Source organism: Hyaena hyaena, unplaced genomic scaffold (assembly GCF_003009895.1).
Source record: "Hyaena hyaena isolate Hyena2069 unplaced genomic scaffold, ASM300989v1 scaffold_39, whole genome shotgun sequence".
In the NCBI taxonomy this organism is placed as follows: Eukaryota; Metazoa; Chordata; class Mammalia; order Carnivora; family Hyaenidae; genus Hyaena; species Hyaena hyaena.
This window is the reverse complement of record NW_024080671.1, coordinates 4,395,002-4,415,523: the sequence shown is the minus strand read 5'-3', so window position 1 is coordinate 4,415,523 and position 20,522 is coordinate 4,395,002. Positions and strand designations below refer to the sequence as shown.

At 52.1% G+C, this 20,522-nt stretch overlaps 1 protein-coding gene across 1 annotated transcript; it reads right to left on the bottom strand.

The window, feature by feature from the left end:
- Window positions 1-4,991: 4,991 nt before the first annotated feature.
- SSTR2 (somatostatin receptor 2) lies at window positions 4,992-11,045 on the bottom strand. The gene is made up of 2 exons (XM_039229798.1): window positions 10,989-11,045; window positions 4,992-6,807 (listed from the first exon to the last, which is right to left on the bottom strand). The coding sequence occupies exon 2, from the start codon at window positions 6,712-6,714 to the stop codon at window positions 5,605-5,607; it is 1,110 nt and encodes a 369-aa protein (XP_039085729.1). The 5' UTR covers window positions 6,715-6,807; window positions 10,989-11,045; the 3' UTR covers window positions 4,992-5,604.
- Window positions 11,046-20,522: the final 9,477 nt, after the last annotated feature.

The window sequence follows — 20,522 nt, the reverse complement described above, 5'->3', positions numbered from 1 at the left end:
ATATTGCTGTTAGCAGGCCATGTGCTTCACGTTGCTTAACCGGTGGGGATGGAGTTTCACCAGCTCCCCTACTGTTTTTGAAATCTAGGTGACCAGTTATTTGCAGGGACAGCAGGCTGGGGCCAGGCATGCACCCTATGATGTGGCACGGAGTCGTCTGCGCGAAACATTAGCTTATACGCCATGTCCCCCCACCCCATAAACAAATGAGTGAATACCCGTACGCTTCCAATGAGTTAGTCAAGTTACAGTTCTCTCTGTCCGTTGAAAGCCTTGGAGAATCTCTGCATCGGAAGTCTTACCAGCAAGATCCAGAAGGTGTGCTGGGTGTGGGCATGTGTGCGTGTGCCACGGTGTGCCTCACATGCATGTGCATGCGTCCTTCATGTGTGTGCCGCACGTGTGCTCCATTGTGTCACCGTGAGTACTGCACCACAGGGGTGTGTGTGTCCGAGAGCACAGAGCGTAGTGAACCTTAGGCTTGTCCCTTTGGGGTGAGAAGTAGGATGCTGGAGAACGTTAAAACAACGAAGCCTTGTTTATGTTGTGAGAGAAGCACTCGGGTTTCTTGTTAAAAATAACACCCATGAGGGGGCGGGCGCCTGGGTGGCTCAGTCCGTTAAGCGTCCGACTTGGGCTCGGGTCATGATCTCACAGTTTGTGGGTTCGAGCCCCGCGTCGGGCTCTGGGCTGACAGCTCAGAGCCTGGAGCCTGCTTCGGATTCTGTGTCTCCCTCTCTCTCTGCCCCTCCCCACTCACTCTCTCTCAAAAATAAATAAACAATAAAAAACTAAAAAAATAAAAACACCCCACGAGGGAAAATGTCTGCTCTCTCAGTTAAGGCCACACTCCCTCGCCTGGGCACGGGGATGGATACCCCCGCCCTCGGCGAGGAAGGGGGAGCACGGCCCAGGAGTGGCATTGCTGCTCCTTTGAGGCACCTTAGTGGTGGGTCGACAAGGTACCTTGTCAGTCCGGTAGAGCTGCCCATGGCTTCTCCTCTTTCGAGACTAGCAATTTCCCTCCGTGCCCCCATTGGGCCATGTTGGGACCGAATCTTTGTAAGGACCCGGGTCAGCTGTGTCTCCTCCTGTGCGCAGGGCTGAGGTGGTCTGAGTTTGGCTCCACCTTTCCTTCTTTAGTGACTGCCCTGCAAAGCGACCTGCTCTATCACCTGAGCAGTGGGCATCCCCGGTCCCTGAATGATGGAATGGGACAGGCCGTGGTCTGCCATTTGAGGTGTTCCCTGGAGCGGGCCTTCGTCACGCTCCCCCACGGGCTTTCCCGTGAGGACAGGGCGGTTGGATGTCGGGCCAGTCCTCATGGGCTCAGGGGCAGAAGTGAGCTGCCTCTTCTCACCAGACACTGGTTTCCTGGCAAAGAGATCGTCTCCTCTCCCTCCTCTGTCCCTTCAGGAATGCCAGGAAGGAAGAGGGGTGACAAGCTAAACGCGTCTCTCCATCTCCATATAAACGTCCTCTCTGCCCACCTGAGGCTGAGTCCGTGCGATTGGTTCCCACACTGACAGTGTCTGTCGCCTGAACCCAGTGAGCAAAAGCCACAGCGTTTCATTTAATGTCATACTCACTTTTAGCCTCGGGAGAGTGGATTGTTTTACAGTCAGCGCGGTTAAGTCTTGGTTAATATTGCACTGTGTTGTGTAGCGCAGCCCAGATGCACGCAGCCTCGAAAGGAGAAAACCGAGGTGGTCAGCCCGCGTTCGGTCACTGCCAAGGTCACAGAACGGGGTGGGCAGTGGGGGCGGGCGGCGTGAGCACTTGCCCTGGAGTGGCTATTTCCAACCCTGACCGTCTGCTAACTGCGGTAAGAGACTCACAGAAGCTTTTCAGCCCTAAGTAGAATACAGTCCCTGGTGCCTCCTTTCTGGAGGAGCTGCTGGAAAAAAGAATTTGAGACGCCGCCTATGGGAACGTTCCAAGAAATTCACCCATTAGGAGCGGAACAACCACTTAGGCGAAGGTTTGCTCTGATAGGACGTGTGATATAGGAAACGTGGTGTTTCTGAATCTGGCAGAAATGGTGGCCGATTAGAAGTTGTTACTTACAGAGCTCAAACGCGTGGCTTCCTCGCTGCCTCTGGTGATTTTTATGATGACACACATTCCAGAAACACTAAGCAGACCTTCCCAACCCTCTGTGGAGCCTTTTGATGATTCTCTTTTCACCTTCCTTCAACGAGACCAAAGTTCATGTCCGCTCCCATCATAACTTAGCTGCCTTGATTGAACAGTCAACGTTTGGAGCTGATTAGCAACACGTACCTCGAGAGTCATTTCCTTCCTACCTGTCTCCGTGACCACTTCCCCCGCACGGTGCTCCTGATCTACGGCAGCTGGGGCTGAAAGGGTCAGCCATCAACACTGGAACTAGATTAAGTCTGTGTAGGCAAATAGACTCCAGTTTACTGCCAGCTCTGGGAGTCCCGCCCACCAGCCCACATTTTCTTCTCGGCATGCTGTTTGTGAGAGATACATAAATCCACGCAAAATAAAAAAGAGGTACGGTTTTAAGATGAGGCTATAGGGAAGAGAAAAGCTGTGACCCAAAACTGTGTGCAGGAAAATCCCAGGCTATTACTTAAGGAAAGATCGGCTACAAGTTCTGCTCAGGACTTCCTAGCAGTTACAACTAATGAAGAGTCATGGTCTCCTCCCCCTCCCTCCTCCTCTTCCTTCCCCTCCTCCTCTTCCTCTGCCTTCTCCTCCTCCCTCTCCTCCTCCTCCTTCCTCTCATCCCCCTCCTCCCCCTTCTTCTCCCCAAAACAGGAAGGAAATGCAGTGTTCTTCCATCACCCACCGCCCTTCTCATTGTCCGCCTAGACCGTCCCAAGCTATGGCACGAAATCCACCAAAGTTTCAACTCCACATTCGGTATTCCTCAACTCTCTGTGTTCCTGAAGCACAAGCTAACCTCGTCCAACACAGGCCACCGTGTCATACTATCTGTCCTGATACCTCTCTCACCAGATCCACTTAGGTTTAACCAGCTCTTAACCACCCATGCGAATGGGTAGGTTAAAGAGTCGCTTGCATCATCCAAATGATCAGACGCCCTAACATCAACGGAGCACCTTAGTTTGCATTCTCTCTCAGCATCCAGCAGATTTACATTCATAATTAAATGCTGAGCTGAGGCTAAGCTTGCATTTTTGGAATTAAAATTATGTTAACATTTAAATTAAACCAGTTATTGATTCCCTCTTTTGGAAGAAAGAAAACCACCAGAGAGCAAGTTATCCTTGAAAGAGAGATTTAAGAAAAAAATGGAGAATTCCTGTTCACAGAGTAGCACCCTGCCTGCTCATTTGGACAGAATTATAGCTTCAGTCTTAGCATGAGCGTCCTGCTGATGAGCACCGGCTGTATACATGGATATGCATTTTGTTTCAAGACTACCCCCCTTGGAGGCCAGTGTCTGATTGCAGGGGCCCGAATGCTACAGAGTTAGTCTGCCTTCTCTGAAATTACTTCCACCAGCCTTGGCCCCTAGGAATCACTTCCCTAAGTAAAAAAATCAGCATTTATTAAAGACCCTGGAACATCTCACATTATGAGTATTGGTAAAGCCATGTTTAGAGCATTTCCTTCCAAATCTTTGCTTATTTTTATGGTGGAGGAGGAGGAGGAGGAGGAAGAGTCACCTTCTGTCAGGAAGTCCTGAGTGGAACCTATAGCCGGCCTTTCCTTAAGTAAACACTCCTGGATCACTGCTCCTCCTACAGTCTCATCTTATAACTGTGCCTCTTTTAATTTTGGCATGGATTTACCTATCTATCATATTACTGAACACATTTTTCTAGGCCACAGTGAGTGCTTTCGGGAATGAGGCGGCATGAAATAATAGAGACAGGATGGAGGCGACACATTAACAGCGACGCTACAGGTCGGCTTCTTAGTCACTCTGTCAAACGGGCCTTGCTTAGGGAGCCAGAAGAGGAAGGCTCACTTTTAAATATGGTAAAATCCATATGTGAGACACTCAGGGAGTGAGGCTTTCACAGGAGCCCAGAGATGATGGCATCCTTACAAACACCCACGTGTTACATGTCTTCATACCCTGGAAGTTTTGCTCAGTGAAATGGGCATCATCTCTTTCCTCACCGCTTGTACACGAGCCCATCTACCGTTTCAGGCACAGAAAAATGTCACCGGTGGTGTGGAGTGGCTGTCTGTGACCATGCTTGAGGATAGCTCAGAGTCCGTGGCATTAAAGGTCGATGTTCAATTTGTATACGGCAGGCGGGGAAGGTGGTACAGGCGTGCCTGTGACAGATGGGACACCCTCTAGCACTCCTACTCAGGTGCCCCCTACGTGCTACATTTTGGTTGGCTGGAGCGCGTGGCTAGGTTTTAGGAGCAGCATCCTTGGGTCTTTAGTGTGTCCTGTGATTTTCTTAGTGCCTAGCTTTGTATCGACTCCTTAAGAACAAAAAATCAAGGAGCCGTTAAATTATAGTTCCATTGTCTTTCATTAGGATGCCACGTCTGGCATTTTTGAAAGAAGAATTTCGTGGTTTTCATAAAGGGATAACCTTGCTTTATTCTCACTCATTTATGTTCATGTTGGGGAAAATGAAATGGTTTCCTCACAAGTATTCCAGTAACTTTTTGCCTATCGTGTTGGTGATTTCCTCCACCCTCCCCTTCCACGGCTCCCTAAGAAAGGCCAGAGCAAATTAAGAAAGAAAAAAGGCAATCCTATAACAAAGCAGTCTTTGTCTCCATAAATACTGATGACCCCAACCATCAGAGACCTGTTGGGTAAATGAATATTATCAAAGAAATATAATTCTTTGATTATATCTAAGAAGAGAAAACACATGGATGTATAGTCCGGTTCCTCAAATACCTCCTTTTCCTTTCTTACTTTGCTGTAACTTGCCTAAAATTAAGACAGCAAGTACCCAGGGGGCAGAGGTGGGTTTGAGACGCTAGAAGCTTTAAGGAGACCTCTTTAAGAAAAAAGAATTACAAAAACACCTTACTTTTACAATTTTTTTTTTTTTTTACAAAACCACGTGGTCACGTGACAACACTGCCGCAGCAGGAGGGAATCTCTGAAGCTTAAACTTTATTTTGGCTTCGTGGCAAGCCCCCGTCTGTGGGCTCCATATCGTAATGATACGTGTACACTTTAGCTCGCTTCTCATGTACTTGAACACAGGAAACGTAGCTAATGACTGTACAGGGACTTAGAGAGGAACAGAATAGGTAAGTATAAATGTTAAGATCACAAGATTACATATTAGGTTTTAAGCACGCAGACGTACTTTCCTAGTTTTGTTGAGCTTCACCTTTCTACAGATCACGTGGAGACACATGATCTCTTCTTCTCCTGACTTGGAATTGTCTGCCTGCACTGCAGCGTTGGCTTTAAGGGGGAGGTAACGGATTTAATACATTATCATTCACTCAGACAAGCAGACTCAAACACTGTTCTCTGATTGGACTCATGCTGAGCAATTCCCTATTCTAAGAAGCCAGGTGTGATGGGCGGGAGGAAGGAGAGGCGTGGGGGCAGGGAGCCCATGGCCACTTTGGCAGAGCTCGGCGTTTTATTATTATTTTTATTTTTCAGGCAGTTCAGATACTGGTCTGGAGATCCCCATTGAGGAGGGTTCTCTGGGTCTCTGTGGTTTCATTCAGCCGGGATTTGTCCTGCTTACTGTCGCTCCGTTCCCCGTCGTCTGTGCCGCTCACCTTGACCAGGCAGAGGACGTTCTGGAAGCTCTTCTTGAAGTTGTCGGACAAGAAGGCATACAGGATTGGGTTGGCACAGCTGTTAGCATAGGTGAGGACCACCACAAAGTCAAACATGCCTTTAAGCGCCGGAGTGGGACTGATGGCCACAGACACGGAGGAGACATTGAAGATGTAGAAGGGGAGCCAGCAGAAAATGAAGACGGCCACCACGATGGACACCATCCGGGTGACCTTCTTCTCAGACTTTTTCCTCTTGGAGGAGCCCACGCGGATTCCAGAGGACTTCACCTTGATGATAATGAACAGGTAGCAAAGACAGATGATGGTGAGGGGCACCAGGAACCCCAAGATGAAGGTATAGATAATGAACCCTGTGTACCATGCCCCAGATTCACCTGGCCAGTTGATGGTACAGCTGCTTCTCCCCCACTGGTTGCTCCGAAGCCCAGCATAGATCATGATAGGCAAGATGACCAGCAGAGACACCCCCCACACAGCCACGTTGACCATCTTGGCCGTGCGGGGTCTCCTCCACTTGGCCGACTTGATGGGGTGGACCACGGCCAGGTATCGATCGATGCTCATGACTGTCAAGCAGAAAATGCTGGTGAACTGATTGATGCCATCCACAGTCATGACCACCCGGCAGATGGCCTTGCCAAAGGGCCAGTGGACCAGAGCCACCTGCATGGCCAGGAAGGGCAGACCCAGCATAAAGAGCTCATCCGCGATGGCCAGGTTGAGGATGTAAATGTTGGTGATGGTCTTCATCTTGGCATAGCGGAGGATGACGTAAATGACGAGTGTATTGCCACACAGTCCGATGATGCAGACCACAAAATATATGAACGTGAGCACTGCGTTGCTGGTCAGATCGTAGTATGGCTCTGTCTGGTTTGAGCCATTGGCTGCCACCACAGAGCCATTGAGGTCAAAGGGAGGGGAAAGCCAAGTGCGGCTCTCGTTGAGTAGCTCATACTCCATATCCATGGCTGCCTCACACTCCTCTAGGCCAGTTCCAGCCAGCCAGAGCTCTTATTCTCACCTTAATTTGTCCAGGAGGCAAAGGATCCACTGTGACATCTGCAAGGGAAGAAGGAAGATGGGTCCATCAGTCAGAGGCTTACATTTGCACCAGCTTTCTGGGTCTCTGGTTTACCCGCTCAGACATGCCCTGCAGTGGAAAAGTGTGTTCGTTTTCTGCCTCAGCATTAGAGCCACCAGCCCATTTTCATCAGTGTGCAGCCGTTTTGAGTTGTTTTTCCAGTGGGGGGGGGAGGGTTTGGGTTAAATCATCATAGTTGATCTTCTCATCTTTGGTGACGCAAGTGTGGGAGACGGCTGAGGCTATAAAAAGAAAAAAGTACTTTGATTCCTAATAAGTTGACTGGCCCAGACTGTACAAGGCAGAGCACGAAGTCCAGCCCCTGACTCAGAGGGGTCTGACACGGGCATTCTTGGCCTCTTCCCCGTGGGGACATCCTCCGCCAACTTGCCGACCGCTTTGGAGTCTTTCCATTCTAAAATCCCCAAGTGGAAAAATCCCAGACTTTAGAGGTAAAACAAAGGGGTTCCACCATGAAGCCCGTGCGACCTTGTGCCACTCAACTATTCTCACTCTCTGACTCTCATTTGTTAAAACGGGGGGCGTCACGGGGCAGCTGGGTGGCTCAGGTGGTTAAGCGTCCAACCCTGGATTTTGGCTCAGGTCATGATCTCACGGTTTATGGGACTGAGCCCCATGTCGGGCTCTGTGCTGACAGCATGGAACCTGCTTGGGATTCTCTCTCTCCCTCGTTCTTTGCCCTTCCCTTGCTTTCTTTCCCTCTCTCAAAATAAAATATTTTTTTAAAAAGGGGGCATCATGAAGGTTAAAGGATGAAATGTATGTGGAAATGCCTGGCATTGTGCTGAGCTCATAATCAGAACTTAAAAAAAAAAATCATATCTTTCCCCTTTTTGCCTCTACCATCTCAGCTCTAATTTATTGAAATCTGCTCACTTAATGAACAAATTTATAGTCTAAAATATTAAAAATTAAAATCTGGCTGGCTTTTATATGTAAAATGCATGTTTCAGTTTATTTTGTTTCTTCTGTTTTCTTTTCTCCAATAGCCAGTGCTTGACCTCCGCATGGCTCCCAGGGTCCCTTGGGGGTTACTGCTCCAGAATGCTCTTCTTCTAACCCTCCAGCGGATTTGCCTGGGACCCCCCAGTTAAGGGGGAAAATGAGCTAGGCGTGTGTGCGGGAGGCAGACCCATTCACAGAAGTGCATTCCAAATACTTCCTGGCTCATTCACACTCACTGTTCCCTTGATCTTCCCCACCATCCTATGAAGTGGGCTAACCATCCCCATTTTACAGATGAGAAACGGAGGCTCAGGGAGTTAAAGTAATTTGCTCCCACTCCCTTGTAAATAACTGGTGGAGCTGAGATTTAAACACAAGACACTCGACTCTTCTGGGCTTTTCACAGCATCATATCTGCTGCTCGGTGGACTGGAAAACTAGCGGCTGATAATTGGGCTTTGGTTTAAAACAGCTGACTCCTGTTTTACGTTAGCGCTCAGAAAATAATTGTAACTCCACCGGCTTGGCCCAAGACATAAAACAATAGCCCATCACATAATTAGGTGATTTATCTACTGTCGTGCAAAAACCAGGGCTGGGGCGGGGGGCTTCTTTGTTCCGCACTCCAGGGATCTAGGAATGAGACAAGGCTGATGCCCTCTAGGAGGTGGTGATTTAGGAGCCGAGGCAGGCAAGGAAGCCAACTCCTATAGGGTGTGAATTGCATGGAGAAATGAACAAAGGACTTAAGAATGCCTTCCTCTCCTGAAGGATTCAGAATAGGCTTCATAAGAGGAATGTTTGGGCTGGGTCTTGAATGTGGGAAGAATGAAGTAGGGAGGGCAGGAAGGGGGTCATTCCAGGAAGAGAGAAGATGGTAAAAGGCTGGTGTGCTCAGCACACAGTGGGACTAATTCACTTGGCGGACACATCCCTCCTGAGCAGGGGACTTTTCCTGGTGCCTGAGTGAAAATTGGAGATTGCTCCTTTATGCTTGGAAAGACTGCTAATAAGCTATAGGGGGCTTAGCCAGCAACAAGTTCTAGAGAATTCTTGCCCACCTTTGCCTCTGATTCATTCTGCAACGCCAGGCGCCTTGTTTACCATCTCTGTGCTAATTTCCCTACCACGCAACTGTCTGTAACATGGGGTCTGGGCTTTGTGTCTGACCTTTTTGCAGAGTACTTTGGGGACCCAGGATTTACTGTCTGCATTGGGTAAAAAGCATAAACTGGCAACTCTTAGAAACGGAAACGATAAAGAAACCATTTTGGGTATCCCTGGATTAATTTGGGCTGTTTCCACTGTTATTCCGACTGTCTTATTGGTACTTTAATTCTACAGACCCGGAATCCTATTGAAGCCGTCTGCGTTGGGGTGTGTGTTAATCACTAGCATTTCCAGGGTCCCTTCTGTGTAACATGCAAGGTCACACTTCAGTATCTGGGTGAGCCTGAAGACCCCCCGGGGGAAAGAAGCGCTGTCTAGAGCTTTGGGGATAGAGATGATGACAGTGCAGGAGAGTGAGGGAGGGTCAAATGCTGATCTCCAGCACTAACTCTGACTTTTTGGCTGGAGTCTCCCTCAGTGCAGAATTGCATAAGGTGAATGTTTTTCTGAAATAGGCTGCGAAGCAGCATTCCCTACTTGGGAGAGAGGCAGCGGTAGACAGCGTTCCGAGCGTGGGGAAGGTGGCAGAGGTCAGAAGCTGGGGAGCCAGTCCAGAGCGGGGAGGCTCCTCCAAGGAAGAAATGAGTTTAAGTCACAGCGACTCTTGCTATTTCATCAACAATGAGGTCAGCTGCCTGAGGTCTCCAAGTGACTTCTGCTTCATTAGGGTCCCAGTGAAAGTGGAATCCAGTGCCAGGCAATCAATACTTGTTGGATTGTGGTTAAGTTAAATGCACAAGGAAGTTTGGCTTTCTGCTTGCTTTATTTTTCTAGCCTAGGAGTTAGACATTGGAAATGGCTAGTTGTTGATTTGCTCTGAGACTGAGTCTGGGCTATGTTGGAGAGGAGGGCGAGAATGGTCTGGGGTACCCCTTTCCAGAGGCTATGAATTGAATGTGGGGATTGGGACCAGGCATCCGGTCCTAAATCCTGTTTGGCTTCAGCTTTTTCCTTCTCCCCAACATTCCACCCCAACCCCCCTCATTCATACCTCACCACCACTTCCCCAGTGGCCAGCTAAACCCAAAGGGGTCTCCCACCAGCCAGAGCTCAGCCCTGCTGGCGGGAGAGACAATAGCCAGGGGCTGGCCACCGCGGCGCTAGAGTGCCTAAGAAAAGCCCAGGCCCCGCTGGCCAAAGGGCACCGCGGAGAGGTGAGAGTCGGGGCAGCCGGTTTGGTTCCCCAAGCTGGCACAGAAAATCCTCATCACCCAATTCCACAGCCCGCAGATCCAAGGGTTTCCTAAAGAATCCTCTGCCATTTCCAGGAACATGATGGGGGGGGAGACTAAAGACTGTGATGCCAGCATGACAGGGGGTGGCTGAAGCATCTGGACGGCTGGGAGCTGGTAACAGCCGCTTGGGGGCTTGGCCGGAGGCTCTGGGACCCGGGCCAGTCAGGGGTTCCGTCTTTGCAAACGTAGGCAAACTGCCCTCTCCTCCCCGGTGCTGAGGAAGCAGTCCCTAGACCTCTCAGGATCAGTCTCGGAAAGGAAAATCAGAGGAGAAGCCACCCCTTTTCCCTGCTCCACCGACCGCCCCTTAGAGGCTTGGAGCTCGAGTACCCGGGCGCAGGAGCCCTGAGCAGCGACACCCTCCACCCCCGTCCCAGCCGGCCTCGCTCTCCTCGCGTGGGGGCTCTTTTGCAGGCGGCTGGGAGAGAAGTTGTCTCCGTCGCAGCTATACCACCTGGACGAGCCGGCTGGGGGACGAGGACTGGACCCGGGCGCATGCCACGCACACCAGCATGCGGTGGTGCAGACGCGTCCGATCCGATCCCGCACACACGACCACAGCCCCCACTCACGCCAGGGCACCCGCCGTCGTTCGCTGCCACCAAAATCGCCGCCCAAAAGGCACAGGGGCGGAGAACCACGCACCGGGACCTTCTCTGGGGCACACCAGGGCGCACCACCACGCAGCGCAGATGCACCCAGGTGCCCAAGTGCGTCTCTCTCTCTCTCTCTCTCTCTCTCTCACACACACACACACACACACACACACACACACACACACGCCTCACCTTTGCTTTTCCGCTGCGATCCGCTAGCTCGGCTCTTTGGCACCCAGCGACCGTCCCCAACCCCGCCGGGCGCCCGGGCGCGCAGCAGCTTGGCCGGCACCTGGCACTCGGCGTCCTGCGCTGCCGGCTCCCGCTCTCCCCTCGCGCCGCCCGGAGCCCACAGGGCCCGCAGACCCCCGGCGCCGAGCGCGGACTGAGGCTCGGGGCGCGGGTGGCCGAGCGAGCGCGCGCGCGCGGGTGGCTGCGGCGCCGGGACTGGCCCCGCGGAGCCCGGGCCCCTCGGCACATTTCCCCACGCCCCCCCTCCGCCCGGTGACGTCACGGCAGCTTCGCTCCGCCCCGCTGGTCCGTAGGAGGACGGGGCTGAGCGGCGTGGAGAGCCCGCTGCGGGCCCGAGGGCCGAGCTCTCCGGGGCGGGGGCGGGAAGGGTCGAGCGATCTCGGCCTCGCCGACACTCGTGGTGGGAACACGCGCCGCGTTCCCTCTTGCATAGGATCCGTGGTGTTTCAGCCAAGCATATTCCGTGCAGCCGGAGTGGCGGCCCCGGTGGCCCAGACTCGTGCCGGGACCTCCGCCAGCTCCTCAGCCAGACAAGTTTGCAAAGCTGGACGTCCCAGGGCGCAGGGCCGCGGGGAGAGCAGGGAGCCGGTGGGTCTGGGGGAAAGCACTTCTCTATGCAGTGACCAACACCCCTCCAGGCCCAGCGTGTGAGCCGGCGCCTGGGATCCGGAATTCAGCTCAAAGAGCCGCCAGAGGCTCAGCCGAGGAGCGAGCGAGCGACTCGCGCCCTCGCCCAGCTTTCCATGTTCGGAGGTGCGCCAGGCATATGGCCAGGCCCCCTCCTGTGGCCGTGTCCGACGGCACCTGTTGGTGCGACCCAGCTCGGCTCCCCTCCTCCTGCGAGCTGTGTGTGAGCAAAAGGGGACGTGCAGGAAGTGGGAGATGAGTGGCCGGTACAGCTATTTCGTTTTTGACTGTGATGATTCAGCTTCTGTTCCAACAGATTAAGAAGTCATGATCGATCTGGAGCCGCTCCTTCCTCACCCTCCTCCCAGCGCATCCGCAAGCTCACCATCCTGGGCACAGATTTAGGAGAGGGGGAGCAGAGAGCAAACACCAATTCCAGTTTTCCCTATGGGCTGAGCTGCCTTGGGTGGTCCATCCTATCACCTGACTTTCAATCCACCAGTTCAGAGCTAAAGTCCAGAGGCTGCATAGTGGGTAACGTGAGCCCTAGAGATGGGTGAGCCACCTGGGAAAGAAAGCACCCAGTAGGGCAGCAGTCCGCTGCAAGTTTCTATCTTGGGGTGCCTGCTGTGGGGGACGGGGGATCAGGGTTTCCTTTGGATTCGTCTCTTTCTGAGCTGTTGGTTATGATGCAGCTTGAATCCCTCATGCTAGAGCCCAGGAGCTAGACAGTGGTGGCTCCATGTCCCAAACCAGGAGCCAGCTTCTCCCTAGACGCCTGTGTGCAGGGCAGAGGGGCTGGGGCAGGTGGCCCGATAGAAGAGAGGTGCCCCTGTTCGCTGTTGGCTGGGAGAGATGGGGGCAGTGAGGGGACCGGGAGGGCAGAGTGGGGTTGAGCTCAGATCTCCGCAGACTCAGGGCCCACAGCTACTACAATAACACCTGTCGCCATTTCCAACCACCCAACTGGTTTGTAGGAAAAGGAAGACCCACAAAGCGCCCATTCCGCTCTCCCTGTGATCACGTTATCTTCTTGAAGGTCTTGACCATGCGTCGTTAGAAAAAAAAAAGTAACCACAAGTTTTGGGGCGCCTGGGTGGCTCAGTGGGCTAAGCGTCTGGCTCTTGGTTTTGGCTCAGGTCACGATCTCACGTTTCGTGGGTTCGAGCCCTGCGTCTGCATCAGATCTCCTGCTTGGGATTTTCTCTCTCTCCCTCTCTCTCTGCTCCTCCCCCCTTCTCTCTTTCTCTGAAAATAAACTTTAAAAACGTACCCACAGTTTTGTAACCTGCATGAGAAAGAACCACTGGCTTTCAATGCCTCCATCCCTCTCCCCCTCACCCCGCCCCGCCATAGTGACCCTGATACGATGATGCTTGGTTTGTTTTTCCTTCTGTTTTAGTACGAGTGCTGTACCTGCAAGAGCAGATTGCTCCCGGAAGATCAGGATCATCAAGGCAGCTTGGGTGGTGAGCTGGCACACTTCTGTGTGCATGTTGGTTTGCAACCTCAGGATCTCCCTGAGGGAAATCCGAAAGTGGCCCTTTACCTAGAGGGCAAATAGGCAGGCCATTCCGGATTGGTAGGTGGCGGCTTTAAGAAGCAAGAGAATTGGCTTTGGAGGCTTGCTTTGGGTGCTATAGCGACAACCAGAATCTTAAAAATGTGTATAGAGACTTTCTAGACTCACGGTCTCAGTAATGCATCATTCTCTCAAGGCTGTATCCTCGAAGTGCCTGCTAGTTTGGGAAAAATGGGTGGGACGTACATTTCAATGACAGGGGAGGGGGATAATGGGTGACCCACCTCCTCCCAACAATGTTCCTTTTTATTAAAAAAATTGTTTTATGTTGATGTATTTATTTTTTGAGAGAGAGAATGAGCAGGGGAGGGACAGTGAGAAAGGGGGACAGAGGATCGATCCGAAGCTCTGTGCTGACAGCAGAGAGCCCTGATGTGGGGCTTGAACTCACGAACTGAACTGTGAGATCATGACCTGAGCTGAAGTCGGACACTTAACCGACTGAGCCACCCAGGCGCCCCTCCAACAATGTTCTTTGTCTCAGGGGTGGAGCACAGTGAAATCCGCCCTCCTGTCCTTAACTTGTGAAATCTTTCCTTGCCCAAGTCAGGGTGGAAAAAATGTTGGTCCAATCCATCTCAGGCGCACCTGTCTCTCTTGCAGGGCAGAGTGAATGGGGACTGAATAGCATTGACCTTGACAGCAGAAAATGTATAATCTAGAGTGATTGTTGATTTTGTCTAGATAATGTATGCCTCCTCCTCGTCCCCCTTTGAATGCCTGGAAAGGCCTGTTTGACTTTGCTGCTGCGTGTACTCAGCAGCCTCCCTGAAGCAGCGGTCTCTTGTTGACTCCCGATGGCTATTCTTTTGACTGTCCCCTCCATCTGCTGAACGAAGTGTGCACTGTCACACCTGGGGCTGCCTCGACTTCTTTGCGGCCCAGTCAGTAACCAAGTAACACAACCTTGAGCCAGAGAAAGAGAGGGGATGGGGAGGAGATTACCCGAGCACTGGCTTGTTTGGTATCTTTAAAGCAATTAAATAATCCCCTTCCCTCTTCCAGCACTTATCAGAGAGACAATAGCCAGCAGGAAATTAAGATCAGAAGCAGGAAAAAGGGCCAGGGGTGGGGGCTTAGCCTGTAACATGGGGGGAAGCTACTCCATTCACTGCTTTGGTGAGAAGTTCACAGCCTGGACCGCCGTTGTGGATACAAATCCCAAGTAGCTCATTATGCCTCTTAGCGGTTTAATAAGCTAAACAGGGAGAAATTGTTCCTCTGTAATCAGTTTAGTGGACGTTAAGTCTCGCAATTGAGCCTGAAGGGGAAGTAGGAGATCCCGGGAGGAAGGCTGGACCTGGTGGGGAGTGGGGCGTTGCCAATCCAAGCGTCCCGTGTGGTGTTTTTTTTTTTTTAATATTTTTATTTATTTCTAGGAGAGAGAGAGAGCGTGAGCAGGAGAGGGTCAGAGAGAGAGGGAGATACAGACTCTGAAATAGGCTCCAGGCTCCGAGCCGGCAGTCAGCACAGAGCCTGATGCGGGGCTCAAACCCACGAACCGCGAGATCATGACCTAAGCGAAAGTCGGACGCTTAACCGACTAAGCCACCCAGGCGCCCCGTCCCATGTGGTTTTTATTGACTTGTGGGAACGGACCAAGTTTGCCATTTCTGTGGCTGTGGGAAGAGCAACGCTCCCGTTGTGGGGAACAGACGAGAGAAGGTCCCGGCGTGATGAGCGGATTTTCGGACTACCCGGAGGGACACTCCTATTTTCAGCTGTTCTCTCCGTTGTCACCCCAAAGCCAACTGCATTTTTGCCCGAATTGGGAAGTCAGCTTCCACCTTCTGTCTCTGAGATGGCATCTTGTACCTGCTGGCACCAAAAGATCCTTTCCGACATCCTAGTCCCGATGTTCAGTTTGGAAGATCTAGACTATTTTTAAAATTTCTTTTAAAAATCTGGCCACCTGGCAGAGTGGGTTTAACGATCTCTTCAGATACAGAAGGGGTTAATGTGAGGACGGGTCTTCGCTTCTCTCTCCCCCACCCCTTGATGATAGGTTTGGCTTGACATTTCACCCCTCTATTCTATTAACATCCTCAGTCCACACAGAATATAATGGCTGAGTGTGTGAGCAAGCCTTAGAACCTTGCTGGAAACCGCTAGAAATAAATCTAGACTCAGAGATCATGGTCAGAAGACACCATGGCTTAGACATTAGTCTTTTTTCTCTCGCTTCCCCCATTCTGGCAGAAACGCATGTCAACAGAATCCTGGACCCAGAAGGGGCCTTAGAAATTCTCGAGTTTATAGCCCACATCCCATCAGTACAAGGAGAAAGATACTAAAGCTCTAACAGGCACCTCGACTTGTCCAGGGTCACCCCCACCCCCACCCCAGAGAGTGGCAAAGTCAAGAGTCCAATCTGCTCTCCTGGGTCAGACACAGGCCCCTCCCATAGGCACCCCACCCCGCTTGTGTGGGAGGCAGAGCAGAAGATGCCCAGCTCTTCCCTTCCATCCAGACATGACTCCTGACTCCGAGTCCCAGCTGCCCCTGCGGGCCAGCCTCCTCTTTTGCAGTCCCTTGGCAACCGGGTTGGGAAACATGTGGCCGCCCCTGCTCTGATTTTTTTCCAGAGTCTGCTTCCTGGAGCTCTGATTCTGTAAGATGCTCTTGTAGAAAAAGAGCCCAAGGCTTCAAAATGCCTCTCCTCTCAAAGACCCGCCACGCTTATTAATAACTCTCATAGGTAACATTTATTAAGTGCCTGTTGTGTGCATGGAGGGCTGAGGATCTGGCACATCCATGCTCTACCTCGACCTTTGACGTACATTAATGGTCTTAATGTTATTTTGGGGCACCGGGGTGGCTCCGTCAGGTGAGTGTCTGACTTGGGCTCAGGTCATGATCTCGTGGTTTGTGGGTCTGAGCCCCGCATCGGGCTCTGTGCTGACAGCTCGGAGCAAACTGAAGCGTTTGCAGAGAAGGAGGCTATTTATCTTAAATTCAGTGTTTCCTCAATTTATTTAACCATGGGATCATTCCCCGTGAATAATTGTTAACGCCAAGTGTTTGCTGTATTCCGGGCACTGTACCAGACACTGTGAATTTACTCATTTATCCTGACTGAAACCCTATGGAGCACATCACCATTTTACTATCCCCATTTGTGAATAAAGCAACCAAGGTACAGAGAGGTTAAGTAACCTGCCCAGGGTCACACAGCTACTGAGGGACAGAGCTTAACCTCTCTGCCCTCCTAAGTACCGATGCCTGGGGCAAGATTTTGCAGGCCACACATGTCGGGGAGGGGGGTCCCTTCCTACCTGTAATCACTCTCAGAGGCCGATTAAGGTAGGAGAGGATCTTCTCCTTCTCCCATGAATCGCCTTAATTGTTTCAAGCTCTTTTCCCTTCAGTGCCTGCCCCCCCACCAACCTCACCATGTATATTGGTGAGTTCTGGATGGCTTCTAAGTCCTCTGAGGCCCTGACAGCCATCTAGTCGCCCCACCCCTTTATCCTCCCCCCTGCAGACCCAGTATCTGGTGCTCTCCTGCTGCAGGACTCGCCCCTCCCCCAGCCCCTCCCCCCCTTGCCCGATTAGCCTGCTGCCTGGGCAGGCCTCTTCCTGGAAAAGGGGAGCTGCCTTTAGGGTTGGATTTATAGACTCACAGAAGCCCAGCAGCCATCAGACACCACCTAGTTCGGGGGTTCACAGCCAGGCTGCACCCCAGAATCACCTGGGGCGTCTTAAAAACTCAAGATGGCCTGACTCCATCCTTAGCGATTCTGATTTAATGGAGCTGGGATGAGGCCCAGATACTCTTTAAAAGCTCCCTAGATGATTTTAATGTCAGCTAGAGCAGAGGATCACTGACAGTTCAACCTTCTCATTTCCGAGGTACGGGAACTCTGAATCGGGGCAGGGGGAGGTGAAGAGTCTGTCCTGGGTCAGACAACAAACCACTCAGTCTCTTTATTCTAGGGCTACTGTGGACTCACCACCCACTTCCTAAGCCCAGGAAGCCTGTGATGAGGCTAGAGGGAGCACTGGGCAGGGTGTGTGCTGCGTGGGGCCTGGGGGCGTCTGCTCTTCGGGCAGATGGAACCATACTGTCTCTCTCATAAGGAAAAGCCCTGTCGAGTGGCAAAAACCCTTCCTTGTCTCATGGTGAGATGTCAGGGTGAGATGGGGGGTGGGGGGGAATACCTCAGTTCGCTTTGCCAAGTGCCCGTTGCAGACGCTACGTTTCTGGCAGGAATGGGTATTTCACAGCTATGAGAGGCGGGCAGCAATTTCATAAATGGGCCAGAACCAGCAAATGGGTCTCAGTGGTTTCGTTTTTATGAAGAGCAGGGAAGATCGGGGCCAGATTTCATCCTGGCTGAAGTGCTTTTAGAATCACTGTACGGGTGGCGGGGGGAGGCGGGGGGGGGGGCGCCTGGGTGGCTCAGTCGGTTAAGCACCTGACTCTTGATTTCAGCTCAGGTCATGATCTCGAGGTTTGTGCGATTGAGCCCCTCATGGGGTTCTGTGCTGACAGCACTGAGCCTGCTTAGGATTCTTCTTCTTCTCTCTCTCTCTGTCCCTCCCCTGCTCACTTTTGCTGTCTCTTTCTCAAAATCAATAAACATTAAAAAAAGAAAAAGAAAAAGAATCAGTGCACTGAATCACTCTCTTCTTTCTGGTATGTTCTTTCCCAGGGATCTGTGTGCCTGTGTGCATCCAGGGACCTTGGTGAGGAATCCCATTGGGTCCTTTCTCCACGGATAACTCCTCCTGCCGGCCCTGGACCCTCTCCTTGTCTTTTTCTCCCTGCTCTAATGGCTAAAATGATAGTTCATCCTTAATGGGACATAGAGTATTTACATTTTAAAAGGATTTGGGGGGAGGCACAGGCCCCTAGGAGAGCTCTTCAAGTGGGGACACTGGCCTGATGTTGGCAGAGGGGTCTTCACTGCAAGAGTCTCCGGTGGCAGAGGAGTAGCACTGTGTCCTAAGGTCAGGAATTCCTGCTGCCCAGGGGCCTCCCTCTGTTCCCCAGGAAGCCAGAGCCACCCCCCTGAAGTTAATCCAGTAACTGCAGTTAACAGATGTAAATCCGGTTTCCAAAGAGGCTGCAGTTTCTCTGCTGGCCTCTGGGTGGGGTGAGCGCACAGAACTCACCACCCAGGGGGCCAGCTCTGGGGGCAGGGGTGGGGGGGGGGCGTTGCAGCAGGTCTGGCAGGATAGGGCCCCAAAGCCCACCTCTCCACTTTTCCTTCCCTTCCCTCCTCCCCTCGCCACCCTCTTCCCATCCGGGGGTGGGATGTAGCCCTGATAGAATCAAAATGACTGCAGTGCCTGGAACCCACAGATTCTGAAGTCCTCCGGGAGAGAGAGAGAGAGAGGCAGCCTCTCCCTGCCTCCCCCTGCCCCTGATCAGGGTCCCCTCCGGCATCACTGCTGACAAGGACAATCTCCTCTCTCCCTGGCCTCTGTGCGAGATCAGGGTGGTCTGGCTGGGAGTGAGGCGGTCACAGCTTCTCGCAGCCTTGGTGGAGCCGAGCTGAGCAGGCATCGAGGGCCAATGCAGGCTGTGCGCGGGGAGTCTTTACAGACAAGCGGATCTGGAAAAGCTCCCTCGTCCTGGGAGCTTAGTGCCTCTTCTTGGGCTGCGCCCGGAAGCCCCAAGCGAGGCTGTCACCGAGAGGCGCGAAAGTTTCTGCAGGACAAACAGGACAGATTTTCCCTCTTTTTTGCAGGAAGTGGCTCCACAAAGACCCGCGGGCATTGACAGGGGTTTCAGTTGTCGCTCCAGGAGGGGCTTCGTTGAGCCAGGTGAAGCCCCAGTGCTGAGACTTGGCCACTTTCCAAAAGCTGGAGTTGACTGATGGCTTCTCCCTTCTCCAGGGGTGGGGCGGCTGGTCCGGTTGCCGGTCCCCAAGCTTCGCGGTGCCTGGCTGCCCCGGCCGAGCAGAGCAGATGGCTAGACTGGAGAGGGGGACCGGGGCCTTCCGGGCCCCACAAGGCATCGGTGTGTCCCCGGTCACCCCCACATCCCTTCAACGGCTGCTTCTTCCCCCTCCCCCCTTTCCTCCTCCTCCATCCCCCCCCCACTTTCCTTCTGTAGCCAGATCTCTTCTCTGACAGATTGTCCCTGTGCCTGCTGCCAAAACCTAATTTCTCAGTGCCACTTCAGACACTCAATCTTTTTCCTGGCAAGACCCTTTTATTAGAGGTTGCGAAGCATGACGGTTCCTGGGTTTTGTTTCTAGCCTGCCTGAACGCGGAACCCTTTTGAGTAATTGGATCCTGGCTTAGGTGGCATCTTTATTCCTAGTCGGGGTGGGTAAGTGCGTGGTGGGGCCCTAACACGGGCACCCCCAGCAGGTGACAGGGGAGATGGGACGCGGCTTCACCATAGGACGCCGAAGAAGGGCTCACTTTAGAGTTCTTTCGATAACAAATTCATTTAAACAGAACTTAAGGATGTTTTTTTCCCCCCATACAACTCTCCTATGTATACACGATGGATACACATTTTAAGCTACTTAACAAAATATGGCTGGTTCCAAAAATCAGATCGTCCCTAAAAAAATGATGATTGGGCACCGATGAGTCTATTCTAAACATTGGGCTTTGGGCTCCCAAGTGAATTTTCAAAGAAGAGTTCCAGAAAAGACTTGGCAGTGGTGGTATGGAGTGCATATTTAGTTTTCTAAGAGGAGCACCTCTTGGCGCTGTTAGATTGTTAGACCATTTAGGCATAGCCAATACCCGCTTTGGTGTTTGGCTCTGATGTGGTTGGCAAAAGAAACAAACCAAACATGTAAAAAAGGCACTGATGATGATGTGATCACACTTCTGAAGGTTACAGCTAGGGGCACCTGGGTGGCTCAGTTGGTTGAGCGTCCAACTTTGGCTCAGGTCATGATCTCGCGTTTCGTGAGTCTGAGCCCCGCGTCGGGCTCTGTGCTGACAGCTCAGAGCCTGGAGCCTGCTGCGGATTCTCTGTCTCCCTCTCTCTCTCTGTCCTCCCCGGTTCATGCTCTGTCTGCCTCTCTCAAAAATAATAAATAAACATGAAAAAAATGTTTAAAAAGGTTATATTTGTATGGGAACTTCCTGCACAGTTACGTACCTTTATTCACTCATTCATTCAGTAAACAAAAAGAGCAGATCAGAGAAAAGGGGAGAACATTTGTTTTCTAAGCTCTGTGATCAAACTTCTGACTGTGTCCTCTCATGGTGAGGGAACTCAGAAGCCCCCACCACGGGCCCTAAATCCTTTGAGCAAGGACTCGAAAAGCACGCAGGGCAATCGGTGCATT

Bases quoted from the DNA above. Each gene is read 5' to 3' on its own strand.
- SSTR2 (XM_039229798.1), bottom strand. From the start codon at position 6,714: ATGGATATGGAGTATGAGCTACTCAACGAGAGCCGCACTTGGCTTTCC.